The sequence below is a fragment of the Lepidothrix coronata genome, unplaced genomic scaffold (assembly GCF_001604755.1).
Source record: "Lepidothrix coronata isolate B3197 unplaced genomic scaffold, Lepidothrix_coronata-1.0 Scaffold21, whole genome shotgun sequence".
Lineage (NCBI taxonomy): Eukaryota > Metazoa > Chordata > Aves > Passeriformes > Pipridae > Lepidothrix > Lepidothrix coronata.
In genome coordinates, this window is record NW_016690201.1 from 7,194,845 (window position 1) to 7,216,492 (window position 21,648).

Here is a 21,648-nt window from a genome sequence, read left to right on the forward strand (position 1 = left end):
TTAGGAAACAGTGACATGTTTCACTACAGGAACCTAATATTTGAGATGACAAACATTCACCTACATTTTAGTAGCCCTGGCACGCTCGGTTTGGTTTGTGTGTTTTTTGGGTTTCACTGGTTGCTTTTTTTTTGTTGTTTGTTGGAGAGTAGCTACTCCTTTGTTTTCTTTTCCCACGAAAACCAAACGAGCTTAGCTCCATCCAATTCAACTCCTTTCCTCTCGCAATCAAATTCTCCCTGGTTTCCTCCACACGGTTCAACGGCGGCCATCGGGCTCTGGACGACTGGATTCAGGGGGCTCGGTGGGAGCCACCCAGAGGGCAAAACCAGAACCGGCGTGGGTGCTAGAGGTCTTCCACACGCATGGCCGGGGTTTGAATTTAAACCCCTGGGGGGTTTTTTGTTCGGTTTCTTTTTTTTCTTTTCACTACGGCGTTCCCGGCGTGGCGCCCGCTCCGCCGCCGTCCTGCGGGGAGCGACGGCGGGCGGGCAGCGCGACAGGGGACCCCCGGGGGGCGCCGGGGGACGCGGAGGGGGCGGCAGGAGAAGGGGAGGGGGCGGCAGGAGATGGAGCTCGGCGGCGGCAGCAGCAGCTCCGCGGGCGGGCGGCGAACAAAGCCCAGGTCGGCTCCGCGGCGCGGCCCCGCCACCAGCGCCCGCACCGCGCCCCGGGCACCGCCGCGGGCGGGCAGGGCACGGGGGCTGCCGAGGAAATACACACACGACGGAGACCACCCCACAACACAGCATGGAGACCCCCCACCACACACACACAGACGCACACGATGGAGACCCACACAGGCGCGGGGGCGGAGGTGCCGCGCACCCCAGCGGGGCAGCAGCCCCCCGCCCCCGCGGCGCCTTCTCCCAACCCCACAGAGCCGCCGCCTCCCTTTTTCCCTCTCTCCCTCCTTCCTTCTTTCTCCCTCCTTCCCACCCTCTGTCCGTCCTTTCCCTTCCCTTCGGTCCGCTCCCCTTCCACCTGCGCCCACCTGCGGAGCAGAGCAGCCCGAGGGCCACCCCGAGGAGGAGCGGCAGCCGCGGCGGCTCCACGGGCTCCATGTCGCGGGCGGGAGCGGCGGGCACCGCGCTCCGTGCGCTCCGTCCCCGGGCTCCCGGCGGGCACCTCCCCGCGCCGCCCAGCAGGTGAATCAGCCCGGCCCGTCACTTCCGGCCGGTCCCCGCCCCGCCGCGCCCCCCGCGGCCGCTCCGCAGCGCCCGCCCCGCCGGCGGCACCTGCGGCCGCGCCGGGGCCGCCCGCACCCCGTGCCCGCACCCCGCCGGGGCTCCCCGCCCGCTGCCCGCCCGCTCCCCGCCCGCCCGGCGGCACGGACGGGGCGTTGCTTTGCCCCGCGGGGCCGGAGCTCCCCGTGCGGGCGCTGCCCGCGCTGTCCGGAGCGGTGCCGGGGGTGCGGAGGGCTCGGCACCGCTCCCGTCGGCGGGCGGTGGTGTCCCCCCGGCGAAGTGACTTGTGCTGGTGCCCATGGCAACGCCGCTGTGGTAGCGCCTTGCGCTCCCCTTGTGCGGCGCACACGCCTTTCCACTGAAAGATCTGGAATTGCGGAAATCTGGCGAAAGGGAGACAAAAGGGAGGCGAGGGGGTTTGCGGAAAGGGTGCAAATCGGGCTTGGCAGCCCCAGCAGATCCCCGAAAAAACCACGGTTTGTGCTCCGCGCACAGCCAAAGCATCAGTTGTGTTTATCAGAGGACAAAGACGACTTGACGAGGTTTATTCTCCGTGAATTTATTGCCATGCATATATTACTATATACTGCAATAGCACAGCTGTTCACTGACATAAATGTGTTTCCAACACTTTCAAAGGGCTAGATTGTCTTGGTACCATGTGCTTCATTAGGTCCATGCTCTGTCTATATTAAGAAGTCCCCACAACCAAATATTTACATAAATGCAAAAGCTGTGCAATCCAGATTTGCATTCCAAACAAGTTTTGAAAGGTGTTACTGGTTTTTTTTATTTTTTTTTTGTTATATCCATAATAAATAAAGTTCAAATACATTTTTATCTGATTATGCTCCATGTGTACTAGATAAGGGTTTAAAACAAAATTTTTTTCTGGCCTTTTTGAAAACATTAGATTAAGTGGATATCATATACTCATGAAGTTTTCTCCAAAACACTTAGCTAAAAAGGAGGTGCTATACCTTTCTTTCAATAAAGGATTCCTAGTGATGACATCAGCAGTGTCTCCATTTCTGCTGGAGTTGTGAATATATGAATGTGCACTGACGTCTTTCAAAATGGTTGGTTTCTCTCAGTAAAGCAGCAACTTTTACCTGCCAGCTCAGAATTAGGTTTTTGATAAGTAGGGCAAATTCATTGTGTTCCATGAAGGCTCAGATAAGTAGTGCTTACATCTTGTAAGGACATGACAATTCACAGTGTCTGTTAGATCTCCTTTTAAAAACAAATCTATCCAATAAGATGCTGGATACCATACATAAAGCATAGAATTTTAATTTGGAAGATTTCAAGCATTTCATTTAACAACAGAACAGAACTACCCTTCCCTCCTATGAGGGAAAAAAATATTAATGTAATCTGAAGCTAAAGGAACTAGAACCTCAAAGTAGGGGTATTAAGAATTTGTTTGTTTCTCTTATTTTAAAGCAGACTTGTGCTTTAAAGAGTAATCTGACTCGAGTATCCCAGGCTGACTGGATGAGTGAGGTTTTTTGCTGTACATCCACTTGTGTCAACACAGAAATTATATACCATGGAAAGTATAATGAGGCAATCACAGTTATTACAGAAAGAGAAAATGATTCGTCATTAGAATGGAGATGCTCACCCTCCTGTGAAATAATTCCTAGCTAGTAATTAAAATTAATACTGTACTGCATCTAGAAGACGTGAGCTCCACATTTTGTCTAGCCTAGACAGACTATTCCTGGTCTCATTTAAATCAAAAGCAACACTGATGCAGTCATGTTCACACTCCTGAAAATTGTTCACACTCCTGCAAATGAAGAGTACAGTGTTTAATAACTATTTTTAAAAAGCAAAAAAAAAATCCCTTCTTCCACACTACAAACACTGGTCCAGCTAAAAAGACATAAAGCCACCAGATTTATTAAAGGATGTGACACTCTGTAGATTTTGAGTGACCTGTACTTCCTGGAACACTGAACACAAAGAGGGAAAGAGATAACTGTGAAAATGACCACTCACAAAAGGAAAGGTCAGGCTCAAAACTTTATGAACTGATTTCTACTAGTGCCAGCATATTGAATCAAGCCCAAAAAAGGCTCCAGGGTGAAGGCAGAATCCAGCCAACAGGGAAAATATATCCACCAGAGCAGAGCTTTGAAATCCAGACCCATGGTTTGCAAATGAATAATTATATAGAATATTTAATATTAAGAAAAACTTCAGTACTAGCCCTACATCAGTCTCAGCCTAAACTTATAGATAGCTTGAAATAAAACATAAAATCAATATAATATTTTCTAAATTTTTGCTTTTTTTTTAAACGAAAAGCCCAAATTCAGAACTAATTTTATAATGAATTTACAAAATGGTGTGGTGGGACTGTTTGATATATCCAGAATTAAACTTTTCAGAACCTGAATAAAATGGTTTGCACAGCTCTGCAATTTGCCTCTACTTTTTTAAGAGAAATTATCTACCAACCTCAGTTGTTGAAGAATTTGCATTCCTGAAAATGCAAAGGGAAACAGGCTGATTTTGTATTCCAGTTCCTGTCCTGTACGGGAGGGAGCTACTGTGGTCAGACACTACAATTCCCGAGAGAAAATTCCCCACAGGACTGTTACAGCTCCTAATATGGAAAACAACACATCTCAAGAAGGACGAGAGAAAAAAATAAGGAAGATAAAGAGAAAGAGTAAACACTTATCCTTAGTTCTTTGGGTCTGGAATTCTACTTTGGGTCTGGAATTCTACTAGGAGGGAATCATTGCAGTTTTTTTCTGGGACACATCATCTTCTGGATCAGCAAACTCCATTGCTTTACTCTTTAATTCAGGTCAGAGTCAGTACAAGGGAGGACACGGGTTTATTTGGCCAGGAGAGGGGGAGTGGGTAGGAGAGACCATTTCTGTTCAGCAGTTGCAGGATGCTGATGTTTCATGTGTATCCACCTGGAGTTTGGTCATTTAAATTGGGGGTGCCACAGTCCTGCTCCCCCCAAACCCAAAACTCCCATGTGTGTGCTTGTGCTGGCACTGGAGCTCGGGACACCAGCAGATGAGATAGTTTGGGAAGCCAGGCTGGCCGAAGATGAAGACCTTTTGTTTTCAGCCGGCTGAGCTCCCTGAACTGTTTTCCTGCTTATTTGCCTGAGTGCCAGCTGGCATTAAAAAAAAAAAAAAGAAAAAAAAAGAAAACCAAACAAATGAGGTCTGGGTGGCAGGGAAAGGGCAGGACTGTGAATCAGCTGGGATCGGTTTAAGTTGGCACCACATCTAGAGCGGTGTGAAGGGGAAGGTCTAGCTTGTGCACCCATTTTTTTCCAAAATAATTTTGGCATTGCTTATACTGGCATCCGTGCCCTGATGTGAGGAATAGGCACTTGTTGTACTAAGCTTTTTGGTGCTATCTGTCCTTATCAGCACTAGTTAACCCAGCCCAGGGCAAGTCAGGCTGATATGCTGAAAATAGCTGCCAAAGTCAAGAGATAGTCCACATTAAGGTCTCATCACCTTGGGGAGATTACAACAAAGGATCTTCAGAATGCAAAGTTACAGAGCTGCTATTTCATAATAAAGCTTGGAGTGCGGGCTCTCATGTTGTGTCTCAGCTGGCAGAGCCCGGAGCAGCATCCAACTGCTGAGAGAAGCCTTCCAGGCTCCCCACTGGGACAGGTCCAGCGTGGGGTCACCACCCCCTTCCACCACCCACCACCACCTCAGCTTCCCCACATCCCGGTGATGCCTTGGAGGAGTCACAGATCTGCACCCCTGGGGTGATGGGATGACCAGGTTCTGCCTTTTCTTTAACAACCTTGGGCCGCTTCCAATTAAGCTTTCATGCACTTACAACCTTTTTATAATGATAAGTAAACACAATCCATTACGGGGAAAAATAAGAATTAAAGGAAAATTTATCCAACAATAGCTGACGTTTAATTGTCTTTAATTTGGGTTAATGTTTTTCAGAGATGGTTTATTCAGAGTTAAAATAACAGCTTTCACATTTAGCACCTCAATCAAGTGACAGTTGCTCTCAGGGTGAAATTCACACCTTGCCATGCTCCTCTTTTTGGAGAGACAATTTTTAGCAGAGACGTTTTAAAAGGGCAGCAATTTACACCTTTGTCTCCCTGCGATATTAAAGCTTAGATATATAATTTGCCTCCAATAATTTTCTCTCAGGGGCTACTTAGATGTTTGCATCATTTTAATGCAGAAACAGCAGAAAGAGGAAAGAAGGAAGAGCAGTTCCCCTACCAATGGTGGTTAGAGTTGACCCAAACGTAGACTTTTATATTGATGTGGTGAAAGGAAAGCAAAATCCATACAATATAAACTAGATGTGGTTTGTTTGAAATCCAGAGGAGGAGTACGTGGTGTGATTCATTTTTATAGAAATCTGGGTGCTACACATCTTTTGTTAGTTATATATTTCATTGTATACGCTCATGACAGTAAAAGTGCAATGTCTGTTGGCTGGAACATTAATACAATAGACAACACCGACCTGTCCTGTTGCAAACTGTTTTTCACTACAGTGACAGTTTGGTTGAAGAAATCTTCCCTTAGAAGGAGAAATAGATGTGATGAGGAAGTGCGTCTTTAGTAGCTGATCTGAAGATTTTCAGTTTGAATTCATTACTCCTTTTCCTATCACTACAGTTCCTGATGAAGAGTCTATCTCCAGTTTCCTTTTAGCTCCCCTTCTACTGGAAGGAACCCTTCAGGGAGTACAGTTGAACAGGAAGAAAATCACAGATATGCCAACGGCAATGGACTTTCATACTTAATCTCACAGTAAAGTCAGTTTTTAATAGTGCAGAACTAGTAGCTGATGGTGTCTTGGACAGCATTATGAACTCCTAGATTATTTTGTTTGTGCAAGGCATTTAAAGATGGTGCTTTAGCACTTACCAGCCTCTTTGGTGTCTGTATCTACCACTTAAGACACCAGTGACATTTTCTGAACTGCTACTCAGCTGCCACTGTCCTGCTAAGCAGCCAAGTTTCTCCTGGTTGGCACTGCTGACATTGCCCAATCACTAACAAGCTGCTCAAAGCCCTTTCCTGAGATGTAATCCCAGAACCCCTGAGGCAAGATTCTCTATAATCTGCAGAAACTACCCTTTCATACCAAGCCTGAAGCATATTTTGAAGGTACAAGGGAGGTACAAGGGACAGTCTGTGTCCTGGAGGGCACAAGCCTGCTATACAGTATTTGCACTAATAGCTGTGTTACCACTGTGTAGAGCTCAAGAACAGGTAGGTAGGTGCCATTTCAGGTCCATCAGCTGTTCTGGGGAGTCAGTAGCTTTGATACCTACACTCCACTCCTTGTCCCACACTTCACCTTTCACTCTTCACCAGTGTGAGACACTCTGTGCTCAGCTGGCTGCTTTTTGTCATGTTTCTTGCGTAGGTGTCTGACGCTCCCCTCCCCCAGGGAAGCCTGGATGGTTACCTCAGGGCTGTAAAACCTGCTTGTCACAGTTTAAGTGTTTTAGGGTAACTGCAACAGTTCTTACAGACAAGCTCCTCAAAGGCATCTCTGTGTTAACTTCTGTTTTTTCCAGCAAAATAGTTATTAACACTGAGGATCTGTATGTTGGGGCCCCCAGTTACAGAGATTCTGACCAGTTCTTCCATTGAATACCTGTTGTTCCTATACATGAAGAATGATAATTCTCCAATTTGTTTGAAGCCTTGTGCTGCTCAGTCTTCTAAACATCAGCTTCTACTGTCATGAAAAACAGAACTTTCATTAAAAATTAACAAGTATCAGAACCTGTTTGCAGCTGATGGACTGCAAAAAAGACATGCGGAAATCACAAAACGAACCCAAATATAAATATTCTTGACTCTATTTTTTTCAAGAAGATTGTTTTTTAATGCAGCCTCAGTATTTGGGGATGTGTGGAAAAAGAATTTACTCATAAGTATTTGGTTGGCAGCACTGCATAATCATGTTTCCTAGCCCTTTCTGAGATGGATGCCACCTCCTCCTTGTTATCTTAATTTCCATACACTCTTCTGCTTAGCCTTCAACTTTGCCTCTCCAGTTTCCATTTCTTAAATGCCATTTTATCCTAGGTGGATGTGTATGCATGATATACTATGGGAATCCCTAAAGTCACAAAATTCTGTCTAGCAGTGACTCAGAGCTTGAGAATGCTGAAATTGTTGTTGTGTGTCACTTACAGATGTCTCTGCTCTAAATAACGCTGTGTATCAAGGGGATTCTGCACAGTGAAAAGAATGGATATGACTGCCTAAATAGCAGTAAAATAGTAAAATTAGTTATACTTTTGGCTCTGTTGTAGTAGTAAAGTAGTTGTAGTAGTAAAATATTGTGGTAGTAAAATAGCCATACTGTTGGCTCCATATTCCTTCCACTCCCATTAGGTTGTCCCCCATTTCCCTTACCCTGGGTTCTGATCATGTACCCTCAGAACAGGTCCCCCTGGCTGCTACACTAGCAAACGTGACAGAAACCAGCCTTTGCCCTTCATTGCTTCCCTCATTACAGCCGCACCCACTGGGTACGGCAGGGACCTTGGCCCGGGGAATCCACATGTTTTTCTAATATATTTTCTAATATTTCTGGTTGTCCATGCTGGATGTTCCGGAGGAGCCTTCCCCCATGGAGATCCAAAAATAAAGATCTAACAAGTTTCAGTGCAGAACTTTTCCAGTTTCTGGAAGGGAGTGTATGGTGTGGGTGCTTGAGATAGCAGTGGATGTTGCTCGCTGACCCAAAGAGAAGCCCTCTCGTAGGTGTCCTTTGTTGAGATTTTTCTTCTCTACCCAGTGCATTTAAACAGTGTCCTGTCAAAAGGGAGCGTTCCAGTTTATGTTCCAGATTGACTTGGATGCATCTCTAGTTGTTGTTGTGGTGTGGATTTTTTTGTTTTGTTTTGGGATTTTTTTTTTTGGTTGGTTTGGTTTGGGGTTTTTTGTCGTTTGTTTTGGGTTTTTTAGGTACGGTTATGTAATTTTCCTTCCTACTCTATGAACAGGTTGGGTCGGTTTCAATAGTGCTTTGTAATTACATTAGCTCAGGAAAAAAATGCTGACAGTGTAAGGGATACATATTTTAACTGATAACAACCTTTGTAACGTCTTGCGTAACTATTTACCACGAAACCTGTTTGAAATGGCTTCCCAGAGAGCCTGTGAAAAGTATTTGTCCAGGAGAAGTAGCACCCAGCTGGAAGTCTAGCACTGTTAACCTAATGGCAAACTAGAACAGTGCCACTGCTTATTGCATGTGGTGCTTACTGCAGAGTTGTGGTGTATCTGGGGACATTCTGCGAGTAGTCTTCTACCAAGAAATGAAACTACTTTTCAAATTATGTACTTTGGTTTTTTTTCCCAAAAGCGTTTTTCCCCTTTTTTCCATGCTTTGAGCTTATTGCCTCTTGTTAAGTCAGATTTCAGTGATGAATGTCATCCTGAATTATACTTTAATCTTTCATCAATTAGTGAAATGCTCCAGAAGGATGAGCAAAATGTATTCAGGAGTTCAAGGCTAAGTGGCCTGACACAGGGGAGGAGAGTGGGGAGGCAGGACAGCCAGAGCCTTAGTTTTGCTGTCTGTTGAAATCTCTGGACAATTTGCTTCATCTCTCTGTTCCCCATTTGCTTCGTATGAATAATTGTATGAGTAAATATTGGCTTATCTGAAAGGGACAGTATGAAAAATTAAAATCAATAACTTGCACTAGGCAAAACACTTTGTCCTACCCCCCCATACAGGAAATACTGAAGTGCCAGGAACATTACAGGAGCTGTAACGTCTGCTCCGTGGGACAGTTTAATGCATTTTATGACTTCTCCCTGGAAGTTCAGAGATCTGTTTACAGTACAGGGTGGCAAAGGCTGGGTCTGCAGTGACATGAAAAGTAGCAGTCCTGGCCCTTCCCTTCCCCTGCTCTCTCACTGCTCCCTGCTACTCCATTGTGCTTGGGCAGTGTTCAGTGCCTTGCGGCGGCTGGGGAGGTGGGATCCAGCAAATCCCACAATTTAGGAGGAGAAGAAGGATCGTCAGCCCAGGACAGATGAGGGTTGGAGCCTGCCTCTTTCAGCTGCAGCAGCAAACTTTTATATCAGCTGGGCACGTTTCGATGGTGGTTACTGATACTTCACCTAAGCACAGGCTGCAGGAGAAGTCCTGGCACCACTGGAATGAAGGGCCCAGTTCCCACAGGGCTCAGAGAGGTCAGAGCTTCCCCCAGCAAGGTGTGGCTTCCTATCAGCCCCCAGGCAGCAGCTTGGGGTGGCTCGGGTGACACAGCCCTGCTGTTGGCAGCCACTGTCTGTGCCCATTTGCTGAATGAGTACCTGAATTACTCAGTGCATCTGAGGACGGGCTGTGAGCATGTGTGTGAGGATGCACATGAGGATCAACAGATGCATTCCTGGCAGCATCGGCCTAGGACGACCCTTTTTGAGAGGAAGACCAGACCGTGTGTCTGGAATTATTACATCAGCTAAAATGATTGTCACTGTCCCCCTGTACTCAGCACTGGTGAGGCTGCACCTTGAATCCTGTGTTCAGTTCTGGGCCACTCACTGCAAGAAAGGCATTGAGGGGCTGGAGCATGTTCAGAGACGGGCAACGGAGCTGGGGAAGGGTCTGGAGCACAGGTCTGATGAGGAGCTGCTGAGGAAGCTGAAGGTGTTTAGCCTGGAAAAAAGGAGGCTCATGAAGGGACCTTATTGCTCTCTACAACTCCCTGAAAAGAGTTGGTCTCTTCTTCCAGGTAAAACAAACAACAGGACAAGAGGAAATGGCCTCAAGTTTCACGAGGGGAGGTTTAGATTGGACATTAGGAAAAGTTTCTCCACAAAAAGGGTTATCAACCCTGGAACTGGATAGCACGTAGGGAAGTGGTGGAGTCACCATCCCTGAAAATGTTCAAAAAACCTGTGGATATGGTACTTAAGAACGTGGTTTAGTGGTGAACATGGTGGTGGTGCTGGGTTGACGGTTGTACTTGATAATCTTAGAGGTCTTTTCCAACCTTAATGATTTTATTATCTGCTATTAAAGATTATCAGAATGATATATACTACTGTCTGGTTTTGCTACAGTGGGGTCTAAAGGCTCCAGTTATGAGTCATACTCTGTTTCATCAGGTACACTAAGTATGCATAACAAGGTGTTGATATGTGTCCTGAGTAAAGTGTCTACTCTGTTCTCTGAAATTCATGTTTCCTTTTAGCACTCCTAAAGGGGTGCAATTAAACTCTTGTCATGAACCCAACTAGATAAACTATTCAAGATAAATTCTGTGTGGAGCTATGGCATTTTAATTTTACCACAAAGTAACATTACTCCAATGATAATTGACCTGTCATTGTAACCTCATACCAGGTCAAACATGATTAATTTTAAGTGTGGCTTTATTTCATAATAGGGCCTTCTTAATGGTGCAGCCTTCTAGTATAGCTTTATCTGTCATTTAAGATGGTACTATTCTAATTGTTTTTCTTTTCCCTCTGTTGGAGATTAATATTCCAATAGCAGAAACAGAAAACCAGCAAGTGTATCCACACCTCAGCTGCTCTATTCCTCTTTAGAAATCCACAAAATCAAAGTGCTTTCATCTCATCAGCTTCAGGATGAACAGAAGTGACCAGAAGAGGGTCACTTGTTTTCTGCTTGTTTTCTGCTTGTTGTAACTATTGGTAGCTGGAGGCTGGGGAGGGGGTATCTTAGCAGAGTGATTAGGGCAGGATGCTCTATAAAACAACCCTTTCTTTTTGGTAAGCAAATGTTAATAATTTGCTTTAACTGGCCTGAAGCTGAGTATTTTATACACACTGCCCTTTAGCAGCACAGACAAATCAGAACTACATCCAGATATTAAGAGTCTTGACTAGAACTGTGGAGAATACACTTCTCCCTACAAATGGAGAATACCTTTTTTTTAAAAAAAAAAAAAAAAGCCAAACGTAAAAACAACCCAAGGTACTGCACAGACTTGTAATTTAGGCAATGTATGCAAAAAATTGAAAGATGTCTAGTGAGAAGAAATACTAAGTACCTTTAAAGTGAGTATGAAACAGAGAGAAGGAGAGGGTTATGATATGAGTAATAACACCTAACTGCCTACTTGGTTGCAAACTGATGTTTTCTGTGAGAGAGAGGCTTAAACAAGGATGTAGAATAAATTACTTAGTGGCTTTACTTCTTTTTTTTTTGGGGGGGGGTGGGGGAGGTGTCCTTTGATACCACTGATGATCAAAAGAGAAAGAAGAAAGATGTTATGTGCAATAAAAGATGATGCCACCTGAAAAAGCAGGTGACACCAAGACGGTGAACAGATTGAAAAGGTGGGAGAAAATATAGACAGGGTAAGTGTCAACCAGCACGGGACCAAACCAAGTAGTATTTATGACATGGTGAGAAAAAAATTGTTATGGTCAAAGTGATGAGGCTGGAAGAACGATGTGTAAATGCTAGAATTTAGAAAACAAGATTGCATCTGCTGAACTGGGGGGAAAAGTGATGGCAGCAGCTTGTCTACAACATTTTGCTGTAACATAAGAAGCAAACATTTTGCAATTTAAAAACTTACCATGAAGTTCCACTACAATTATTTAAAATGCAGATGCAATTTGCCACTAGTCGAAGACCAAGAATAAATTGAGCCTCAAGTGTGTCTTGAGCTGTGAAGACTCTCATGGTGCCCTCAGGAACAGAATAAGGTTTTGTGCCACCTCTGCCTTGTGAGATCCTTTCCAGATGCCTTACACTTTCTTCTAATAAAATCAATTGCCTTTCTCTGTAGGTGTATACTTCTCAGAGCATTTTAGAAGTGATTAGTGTCTCTTCAGACAGCCAAAACAACCCTGGTATTTTGATGGACTTATATGGTTTATATGGATGGGCTTAAAGTGAACACCATGCAATCTTCCCCTCACCAATTCATATTCAGGTATCTTTACTCCTATCGTGTTCTGCTCTCTCTTTGCTCACATACAAATGGAAACTGGGTGGCCTGTTTTGAATATTACAATATTTTGCATGTTCCAGCACACAGCAGTTACTCTCACCAACCTTCAGTTCCTCCACTGCCACTGGTAACAGCCTGTTGCTGCCACAGGGACTGTTACCTTTCTGCAGAAGAAAGATTTTTTTTTTTTTCTCAGGATATAGTCAAAGTAAATACTTCCAGTATTATAGTCCACCAGAAATACTTCAAACCTGCCCCCTCTGGCACAAATATAAACCTCTTTTTTTTTCTTTTTCAGTTGTTTCTTTTTTTCAATATCACAGATGAGATATATATTTACTAAAAAAAAAAACAAACCCAATGAAAACCCCCAAATGCTATTCTTTTTTGCCAGAGAGGAAACAGGTTGAGCCAGATGCTGACCTTTATATTTCCACTGCTTATCTCATCTCCTATATTTGTTAATGGTTATACAATTATCAAGTACCTTAGAGCTGAGCAGAACCCAGCCATGTTATAAACATCAAAGGCTGATCAGGCTGGAAACAGGGACTAGGAGATTTTGACACTTGTTTTATATTCATTGGACATGCACTATGACCCTGTGAAACTTCCTGGGTGGAAAGAGCTGCCCATGTGGATGTCCTGCCACCAGCTGAGGACAGCCCTGGCAGAGGGCAGGCTGAAGAAACACAGCAAAGGCTTGCCTCAGGATTTCCAACATTCCCAGTGATGGTTGTCCCACCCATTCTCCCCCTCCCTGGCCACTACAACTACAGGCATAGTATTCAGGAGGATATTCTAGAAGAGACAGGCTTTACTCTTTGGAGGTTCTCTTCAGGACCGAAGGTGCAGCTCAGTGATGCTGAAGAAACACTCCAGGCCACTCTTGTCTCACCCTGCACCACATCTCCCTCTTGTTTAGCTCTGGTCTTTTCTGGCAGTTTGGTCCCAAAACAAACCCTCAAAAACCTGCTGGGACAACGAGCTGCTGGACATTGGGGAAGCAAACAGCAAGAGGGAAGGGGGCAGATGAACAAGGAGGTTTTTAGGGCTCAGCTTGGGAACAAAGGGTGTCCTTCCATTGCTCTGAGGAGGAGGACACAGGTCTGAGCACAGGGGGAACTATGGAGAGGACAGGAGGAAACAGCCTGAGAGATGGGTTTGTCCCCATTAAACAAAGTGTCAGTAACATGTTTTAACAGATGTGGAGCTAAGGTACCCAGTTATAATCTCTTGTGTTTGGAAATGCTGACCTCAGGCGATACAAATGAAGGATATATTAATAGGAGCAAGTAAAGCTCGACAAATAATGTTTGACACTTCCCTACATCCTCTGCTCAGCGAACTCGGTACACTTCTCCATTCAGGGAGCTTATTGCTGGGGGTACATGGGGAACAATCAAAGCACAAAGTGCTTCAGGTAAAATAGAGTGATAAAGCCAAACTGTTCGACTATTTGAGTGCATTGTAGGCACTAATAAATTCATAAGCGCTGGTGAAGACATAATCTTTTAATAAAGTGAGGCAAGTAAACAAATACAAGAGCTAGGTTTGTAGTTACCCTACGGGAAGAAATAAGAAACAACCAAATGAATAAAATAACTCTTTGAGTTAAAGAGCCTGCAGGGACCATTTAAATTCAAGCCAACACAGATGCCAGCTTCAGTTTTTAAAGACCAGGAAGGATGCTTAGAAATGCAGCCCTTTAAAAAAAATAAATTATAATATTCAGAATAATTAATTTAAACAGCCCCTTTTCTGAAGGTTTTCAGGCTCTTAATTGTGACTCTGAAGAGAGTGAGGGTATTTAAGGAAAAAATAAGATACAGAAACAAAGAAAAATAAGATAATAAAAATATAGCCTTTAAAAATGTAAAAGAAGTCCAACTTTCCAAGGGGGAAAAAACCCCCAAACCAAAACAGGTCACACAAATATCCTACTGCATGCAAAACAAAACAGATTTTCAAATGTATGTCAGAAGTTCACAGCAAATACTGTTTTAAAGTCCGTTTTCTTCTACGAATTAGTCAACATTTTTGTCGCTTTATAGTGACACTAATTATACTATCTTGTGCCAGTGTAACTACATTCAGACAAAAAGCTACAGTGATGCAAATGATCCTCCTCCCCCCCAAGTGCCTACGTTCAAAAATTACCTTTCAGAAAAAGACAATTACAGACAAGAAGAAAGGCAGGGGAAAGGAGTTTTCAAAAGATATATCTAAAAATTCAGGCCTTAGGTATGTGTTATAAAAGAAACACAGATAAATAAACATATAAATCCAGAGTGCTTTTAAGATTGTCAAATGGTTCAAGCAGTGTTTCCAGCATGAACTAGTTCTCTCATGAACTACAGCAAGAAGTCAAAGGTGAAAGTTACATGTCTTCCTATGTTTTGTATATATATATGTGGGTTTTGTGAATTTCAGAGACCTAGAGAAGTGCTATCTTCAGCTAAAACCAGAAGTCAAGAAGTAGAATCAAACCTGTAGTAAATCAAAAGTAGAAAAAAAATGAATGCAGGACAGGACCAATAAAAGAATGAAAATTAATATAGTAGATGGAAAAGTGGAATCAAGCATGAAAAAAAATAGCTGAAATTCTTGTTTCTTATATTTTTTTCCCCCTAGTCTTTTTTTTTTTCCCCTCTCTTTTTCTGAGTGGGATTAGTCTTTCTAAGTATTCCATTTATTTTACCAGGCAAAATCAAACACAAAGGGAATGCAGGGCAGTCAGGAATGTAGCACTTTCACACTGAAATCTGATACCACCAAGCTGGATGTAGCCTCCGTAAAGCACTTTTTGGTCAAAGGAGGACTGATTAGCAAAATGAACTCTGAATCACATTTCATTGTGCAGCGTTCAGAAAAAAAAAAAAAAAAAAAGAAAGAAAACCCACCACCACAACAACAAAAGAAACAACAACAAGGGCTACTAACTAACAGCTTGATGGAGAAGAAGAACGGAATGAAGATAAAATATTCATGTTGACCATGTGAATTTATTAAGCAATTTTCCAGATTTTTCCTGGAATTTTTTTTTTTTTTGCACATTAACAAAACCAACTCGTTGAGAGCTCAACGTGCGGTGGCTACACGGAGCTCGATATACAGATAGAGCTGGCCAGACAAAAAACTGCGAGGGCCTGCCAGAGCACTATCATCCTCTAGGAAAACAAATGGAACTGCCTGAAACCAAAGGACTCGAGGCAAATCCTTCTCCCCCGCCCCCCTGCCCCTGCACACCCAGACACAGCCTCGGGCGGGCAATTCAGCCATTGAAAAGGTGCAATCCATGGAATAACAATGCCGCTGTTTGCCTCTGGTGCTGATAATGAGATGTGAGGCTTTCTGGGAATTCCGATTTCCGATCAGGGAAAGCAATGATGTTCCTACCTCAGCGATTCATTAACGACCTAGCTGATTTTAAAGAAAATTATTGTCTCTGCTGTGTGCGCTTTTATAAATATACAGGGGTTGAGTGGTTACCCCAACCACGTGTCACAGTAAAACGGACCAGAATAAGGACATGAGGGGTAACCCGGCACTTAATTACCATCCATCAGCTCTCCGTCCCTCCTCCCGATCCTGGGGAAAGGAGGTCAACGCCGTGACTTCAGGGTTAACAAATGCAGCCGCCTCCAGCTGTACCTGCCGCGCATTATTTACCATGTATTAACGGGGATCACCGTGCTTTTCAGACTGTCACTCAAGGTTTGTCTGCTAGAGCAATTTTGGGCCCCTCGCCGTCATTGGTAGGAGCTGTGTTGGCTTTCCCACTCAGGTACGCGTTCCCGCGATTCTGCTAAAATAAGCATCATCAGAGGAGGGGCTGCTCCTATCAGCCTCTTCCACGCAGCTGGGCTGCTCGCAGTAACAGGAACTCCAGGCATTTGCTCTTTACAGCATCATTAGCACCAGATAAGAGGAGCAGAGCCAGGGCTGGGTTGTTTTTGTCCTTCCCCTCTCCTCCCCTCACTCCCCTTTTTTTTTTTCCTTCTTTGTGGCGCTACTTCCCAGAACATCAGAAAGAGCAGAAAGAAGCAAAACGTGGAAAAGTAAAAAGAGGTCGTCAGCCAAAATGTACAGGGAGAAAACAAAAGAGGAAAGAGGCAGAGGAGGAGGTGCCATAAGGAATTAAAAATAATAAAAATTTTGCACTTCGTTCCTACTGTATGGAGTGTTTCTCTAGAAAGCTTAAGTATATTGCATACGTGCACCGTGCACCCATGTCTCCCAAACTCTGGTAAACTGCTGCATTGGAAAATACTCCTGTCAAAAATAATTATGAAGTAGTCTTATTAGCTAGATTAATATTTCACAGTGCTATAAACCCATTTAGGTTATGTATTACCATACAAATGCTGAAAGTAACCCAGGCTGGGTGTGTATACCTGAATTTCATTTAACTGCTTCATCATACGTGTTTGGTTATTTGCTGCCTTTGTGTGGGTGGAGTCCTATGGGAACTGGTTCTTTCACAAACTTCTGTGTTGCTGCTTGTGAAATGTATGTAACTCATCACACGTATGAATTTACTTTCTAAATATACCTCTATGCCCTTTGTTATTCATTCTAACCCAGCAAGAACTTCCTTGATTTGTCAGCCTGGTAATGTAATCCCTATGTCCAAAGGTTATTTCTCATGTTTACAAACTTTCCCAGACAACCTTTATGAGTCAAAAACAGGGATGAAACACAGCGCTATTGGTGTTAGTCCTGCCAGCCAAAGGTACTGATTGTGATGAAGAAATTAGAAAACATAAAGCAGATCAAGAGGAATGTGGACCTTTATTGGGTAGTGTCAACACATCATCCATGGGGTTATCTATTGAGAGTGCTCTTGAGTCATCAAGTAGTTCTGCATAAATACCTCTTATTAAGCAAGGAATATTTTACTTCTTTGTGGGATATATTTGAAAATAGTGGAAAACAGCCATTCAACATGTGAGGACCTTACAGTCTGCAGGTCCTGCACGTTTAAGCAGGACTACAAAGGGATTAGGTGATGAGATGACAGAATCTTCCAGGCTTGTTTACTTCACTACAAAAGAGTCTTTTAATGTTGGAAAAAATTGCTGGAGGAGAGATTGCTGCTGGTGGTGTTTCACAGTTCCTTGTTTGTTGTGGTTTATTTGGTCACTAGATCAACAAGGAACCTTGCTCTCTATTGTCAAAGTAACTTCAATTACAAAAGGACTTGCTATGAGGAAATGAGAGGTAATGTTTGGGCAGAGATTGCTGAAACTGCCAGTTAGCTACACACCAATCAAAATCATCTTTGTTCAGAAGCTCATTTTTCATGAGTTCCAGAATCTGGATAATTCCCACTCAGCAGAAGGGTAAGAATTCAGCTCATATTAAGAAAATGTACCAACTTCCTGACTGACATTTGGACATGCCCAGTGTAGCTTCTGTAACATGTCAGAAAAGTGGGAATAACACACAACTGAACTTCAGGTGCAAAGGAAAGGAATTTGTCTCACTGAGCTGACAGTACAACTTGTTCTCCAAGTTTCGGTTTAGTTTATTCAATATACTCATCAATGGGTAGAAGAGGGATGGAGCACCTCTCCTGTGAGGAAAGGCTGAGAGAACTGGGGCTATTTAGCCTGGAGAAGAGAAGGCACCGAGATGACCTAATCACAGCCAGTACCTGAAGGGAGACCACAAGAAAGGAGAGAGACTATTTACAAGGGCACTTAGTGACAGGACAAGGGAGAATGGCTTCAAACTGTAAGAGAGTAGGTTTAGATTAGATATTAGGAAAAATTCTTAACTATAAATGTAGTGAGGCACTGGAACAGGTTTCCCAGAGAAGCTGTGGCTGCCCCATCCCTGGAAGTGTTCAAGGCCAGGTTGGATGGGGCTCTGAGCAGCCTGGTCTAGTGAAAGATGTCCCTGCCCATGGGAGGGGATTGGAAATAGGTGATCCATATGGTCCCTTTGAACCCAAACCATTCTATGATTCTATGACCAATAAGAAAAAATTAGTAAGACGTTTCATAGGAATTCTTAAATTTTTTCAGCAGTTTTGTCTATCAGTTTCCAATTAATTAGAAATCTTTATTAGGTAAAAAGCAATTAGTAATTCAGGTGATGGCTGAGTGTTTTTGAGTAGAATCAGGAGATAAGCAAATCTGGGCAGTAGCAGCTGGTACTGATGGGATTGGGAAAAAATGGACACACTTAAAAAACCTCTTAATTGGAAAAACTACTCCATAAAACTTAAGTACTTAGATAACTTTCAGTTAAATACTTCTATCATTCACCTGTTATCTATACTCCATTCACCAAAACATCTGAGTAATTCATGAATATATTGTTATTGTTTCAGACTTTCTTGGATTTGGCAAGTCTGATATTAGTCTCACCTAAAAAATCCACTGCGCAGGCTCGAAGGGTTAATGACCTTTCCCAAATCTTCGCTCGCGAAGACTGGCCATTATTATTATAATTTGCTCATTATTCTGACTAGGCTCTTTTGGCTATTTGTGATCACCTATACTTCCTTCTCTCATTCTCTGCTAAGGTAATATTGCAGTATATGTGCCCACACCCATGCTTTTGATGTTTCCTTTCTTGCATCAGCTCCACGGTGACTTTTCAGCAGAGTTAAGCTCTGCCAGAGGTCATAGGTCATAATATGTTATAATAATAAATTCCAGGGTCAGAAATTTAGGTGTGTGTGGAGTACAGGACTTGACATTTTGAGTGTTCAACACCCAAGTACAAAGCTAGGGAAGGAGACCTGTGATGGATTTGAAACCTGTGTATTGTGAAACAGCAGGAGTGCAAATGAACATTTTGTATCAGCGGAGAGCACGTTCCTAAAACCGTCTGCTGTAGGTGCCTGTGGTTCAGAACCTATCTGATGTTAATATCATCTCCTCCTGGTTTTCATAATTTCTTTTGTTTCCCAACTATTAGAAAGGCTGATTTGGGTTGACAGTTCTTTGCAACAGCTGAGTCTCTGGTTAGAGCAGTAATCGTTGGTGTGGACAGTTCATGAGAGGGAACAAGTTAAATTAATCATGCAGCAAAATGTATAACAGTGCAGAAGTCAATGGAGGCACTTTGCATGTACAGCCGTGCTGCTGAGAGCACATCTCTCACCATTATTTATAAATGATGTGGAAGATTCCCCTCCAGCAGCTTATTGATTTAACAGCCTACAAAGACACACAATATAATACATGCTGTTGTCCTCAGCCCACCATCAGAGCAAGTTCAAGGACGTAAATTCCAGGTATTACCAGCTGGGTTACTCCAGTGGATTTATACTATATGTGCTAGTAAACTTTGTGCAAGACCAAAGAATCACTTGGGGAAGTCCAGGACAGAACCACATAGAAAGGAAGTGCCATGGCAGAGTTTTGCCCTGGAAACCTGATCACTGGCCATAGCCACCAAAGAATAGCTAAGCGAAGTCAGACCAGATAGTCCAGTGTTTAATCCTGTTTGATAGGCACTGGTTTCTAGACAGTGTTCCTGGGACCAGAATAACATCGTGTACACCTAGAGGTCACTCAAGGAGCACCACAGCTAGGGGAACTTGTTTTCCTGCATATTTGTCCTATGTGTGACTGACTTGGGTGCTTTTCCTGCTGCTGGAGAGTCCTGCTCTTTGTCTGTCTGCCTCCTCTCAGCTTTCCCAGGTAAACTCAAGAGCATTGTAAGGTATGAGCTCACACAGCAGTGTCAGAAGGTAAATATTGAAGTCTCTATACCTCATAGTGACACCTAAAGTACATGCATTGTTTTTGAGACCTCTGTGTGTATCTGTGAAGTTAAATTGGCCAGCATGTCCTCAGCTACTGAGGAACAGGGAGGACACACAGGTAGAGACATACAGAAATTGGAAGTATGACCATAAAAGGCTTGTTTCTGTAGAAAAGCAGCTAAAAAAGGGCAAATTAAGTCGGTAAGTCCCTGAACCCAAGTAGTTTTTTATCATAAAAAGATGTCAAAATCACCAAATTGTCATAATGTTCATGATGGTGATGTTAAATGGAGGGAATGATGCTTTTGGCAGTTTGAGAACTTCCCATGATATTCATGCAACAGCAAATTAATCTTCATTCTGAAATTATGCTAAAACAACTTGGTCAAAAACGCACACAAAAATTTGAAAAAAAAAATCACAAGTGCTTGTGAAATAACATAATTTTATATTTTATCCACACAAACCTGCAGATGGATGTATTGCTAGGAATTTCATTCTCTTGTGATTAGTTTTGAGGAACTAATTTATCTTTGTTTACAGATGGGATTGAGATTATTAAGTTAAAAGCAAGGGAAATGAAAAATCTTTTAGTATCATTCAGTTTGTCAAACAGATTTACAACATATTTCACCTCAAATCCATTCTTCTGGATGAACCATCTCTTTTGATTGAAATAGTGTTTCTTATTTTTCCTTTTTACAAGGATAGAGTTTTAAAGTGTAAGGATGGTATTATTTCAGCTGTTTAAAATTTTAGAGTCCATAGTTCTAAATATTTGGGGTTTTTAATGGAGGTTAGAAACAGGAATTGGAAAACTTGAGCTATCAGTAGGTAGACTGAGTTTGAGAATCTATAAGCTCTTGGAACAGTGATGGTAGAAAATGAGATGGCAAATGCAGTCCCAATCAAAAACTCCTCTTCTAAAAATTCCCAGAAATGGTGGGTTTTTTGCTTGCTCCAGAAGCATTTGTTTGCTGCTGAAAAGGTCAAGGTCTGTTTTGCAAATAACTTCTCCCCATTCCATACCAATCCCCAACAAAGTGATATGCAAGGATATAAGGGATATCAACTGATCCTAGAAAGTCAGTCTCCCAAAGCAGCTGCAGCAATACCAATGCTGTGTTTGTTATGTCACAGGTCTCACAGGCTCTCACAAAATTACTCAGGACTGATCGTTTCTGTAAATAAATCAAACTTTGGTCATTGCAGGACAGAGAAAGAAAGGCCTGAGATTTGAGAAGGCAAATTTCATTTACAAAGTTTTAAAAACAAAAAAAGCCACAATGTGGAAATAGAGCATCACTACAGATGGCTGTTAGGAAAGTGTGTGGAGATATTTCTGGTTCCTACAAGCAGATGAGGCTTTTTGGTGGGTTTGACATAAGGGTAACTTGTACCTTTTTTGAAAAATGATGTCCTGTGGTTGCAGAGAAGTAGCATTTTGGCTCTTGAGGACGCTCACCTCACCCAGGCTGGCAGCAGTGTCCCCTTTCAGCTGACAGCTGAAGGAGATTTCTGAATAGAAGGGTTTAGTCCCCAGTTTCAGATTTAGATGCCTGACTTATGCTTCTTGAGAGTCTCTTGTCACGTATGTCTTCTCCTCAGCTCTGTTTCTGGGGCTAGTATTTATGCACAGTTATGTTTCTTAATACAAAAATCTCAGTGAATACACACGAGTAGTTGCAAAGCCAAAATGAACTCGGCACAGTTCTGCTGCTGTCGATTGCATTATCTGGATCTATACCCTCAGCCTGTACCCTGTGGCACACTCTACACAGGCT

The 21,648-nt window shown here is 43.1% G+C and overlaps 1 protein-coding gene across 2 annotated transcripts in view; it reads right to left on the reverse strand.

Annotated features, from left to right (window-relative positions):
* Nucleotides 1-1,120, reverse strand: part of CXADR (coxsackie virus and adenovirus receptor) — a 34,349-nt gene extending 33,229 nt beyond the window's left edge. For both annotated transcript variants that reach the window (XM_017808009.1, XM_017808008.1), the window contains exon 1: nucleotides 995-1,120. In XM_017808009.1, coding sequence (XP_017663498.1) covers nucleotides 995-1,064 — 70 coding nt within the window. In that variant the 5' untranslated portion in view covers nucleotides 1,065-1,120. The remainder of the gene's footprint in view (nucleotides 1-994) is intronic.
* Nucleotides 1,121-21,648: the final 20,528 nt, after the last annotated feature.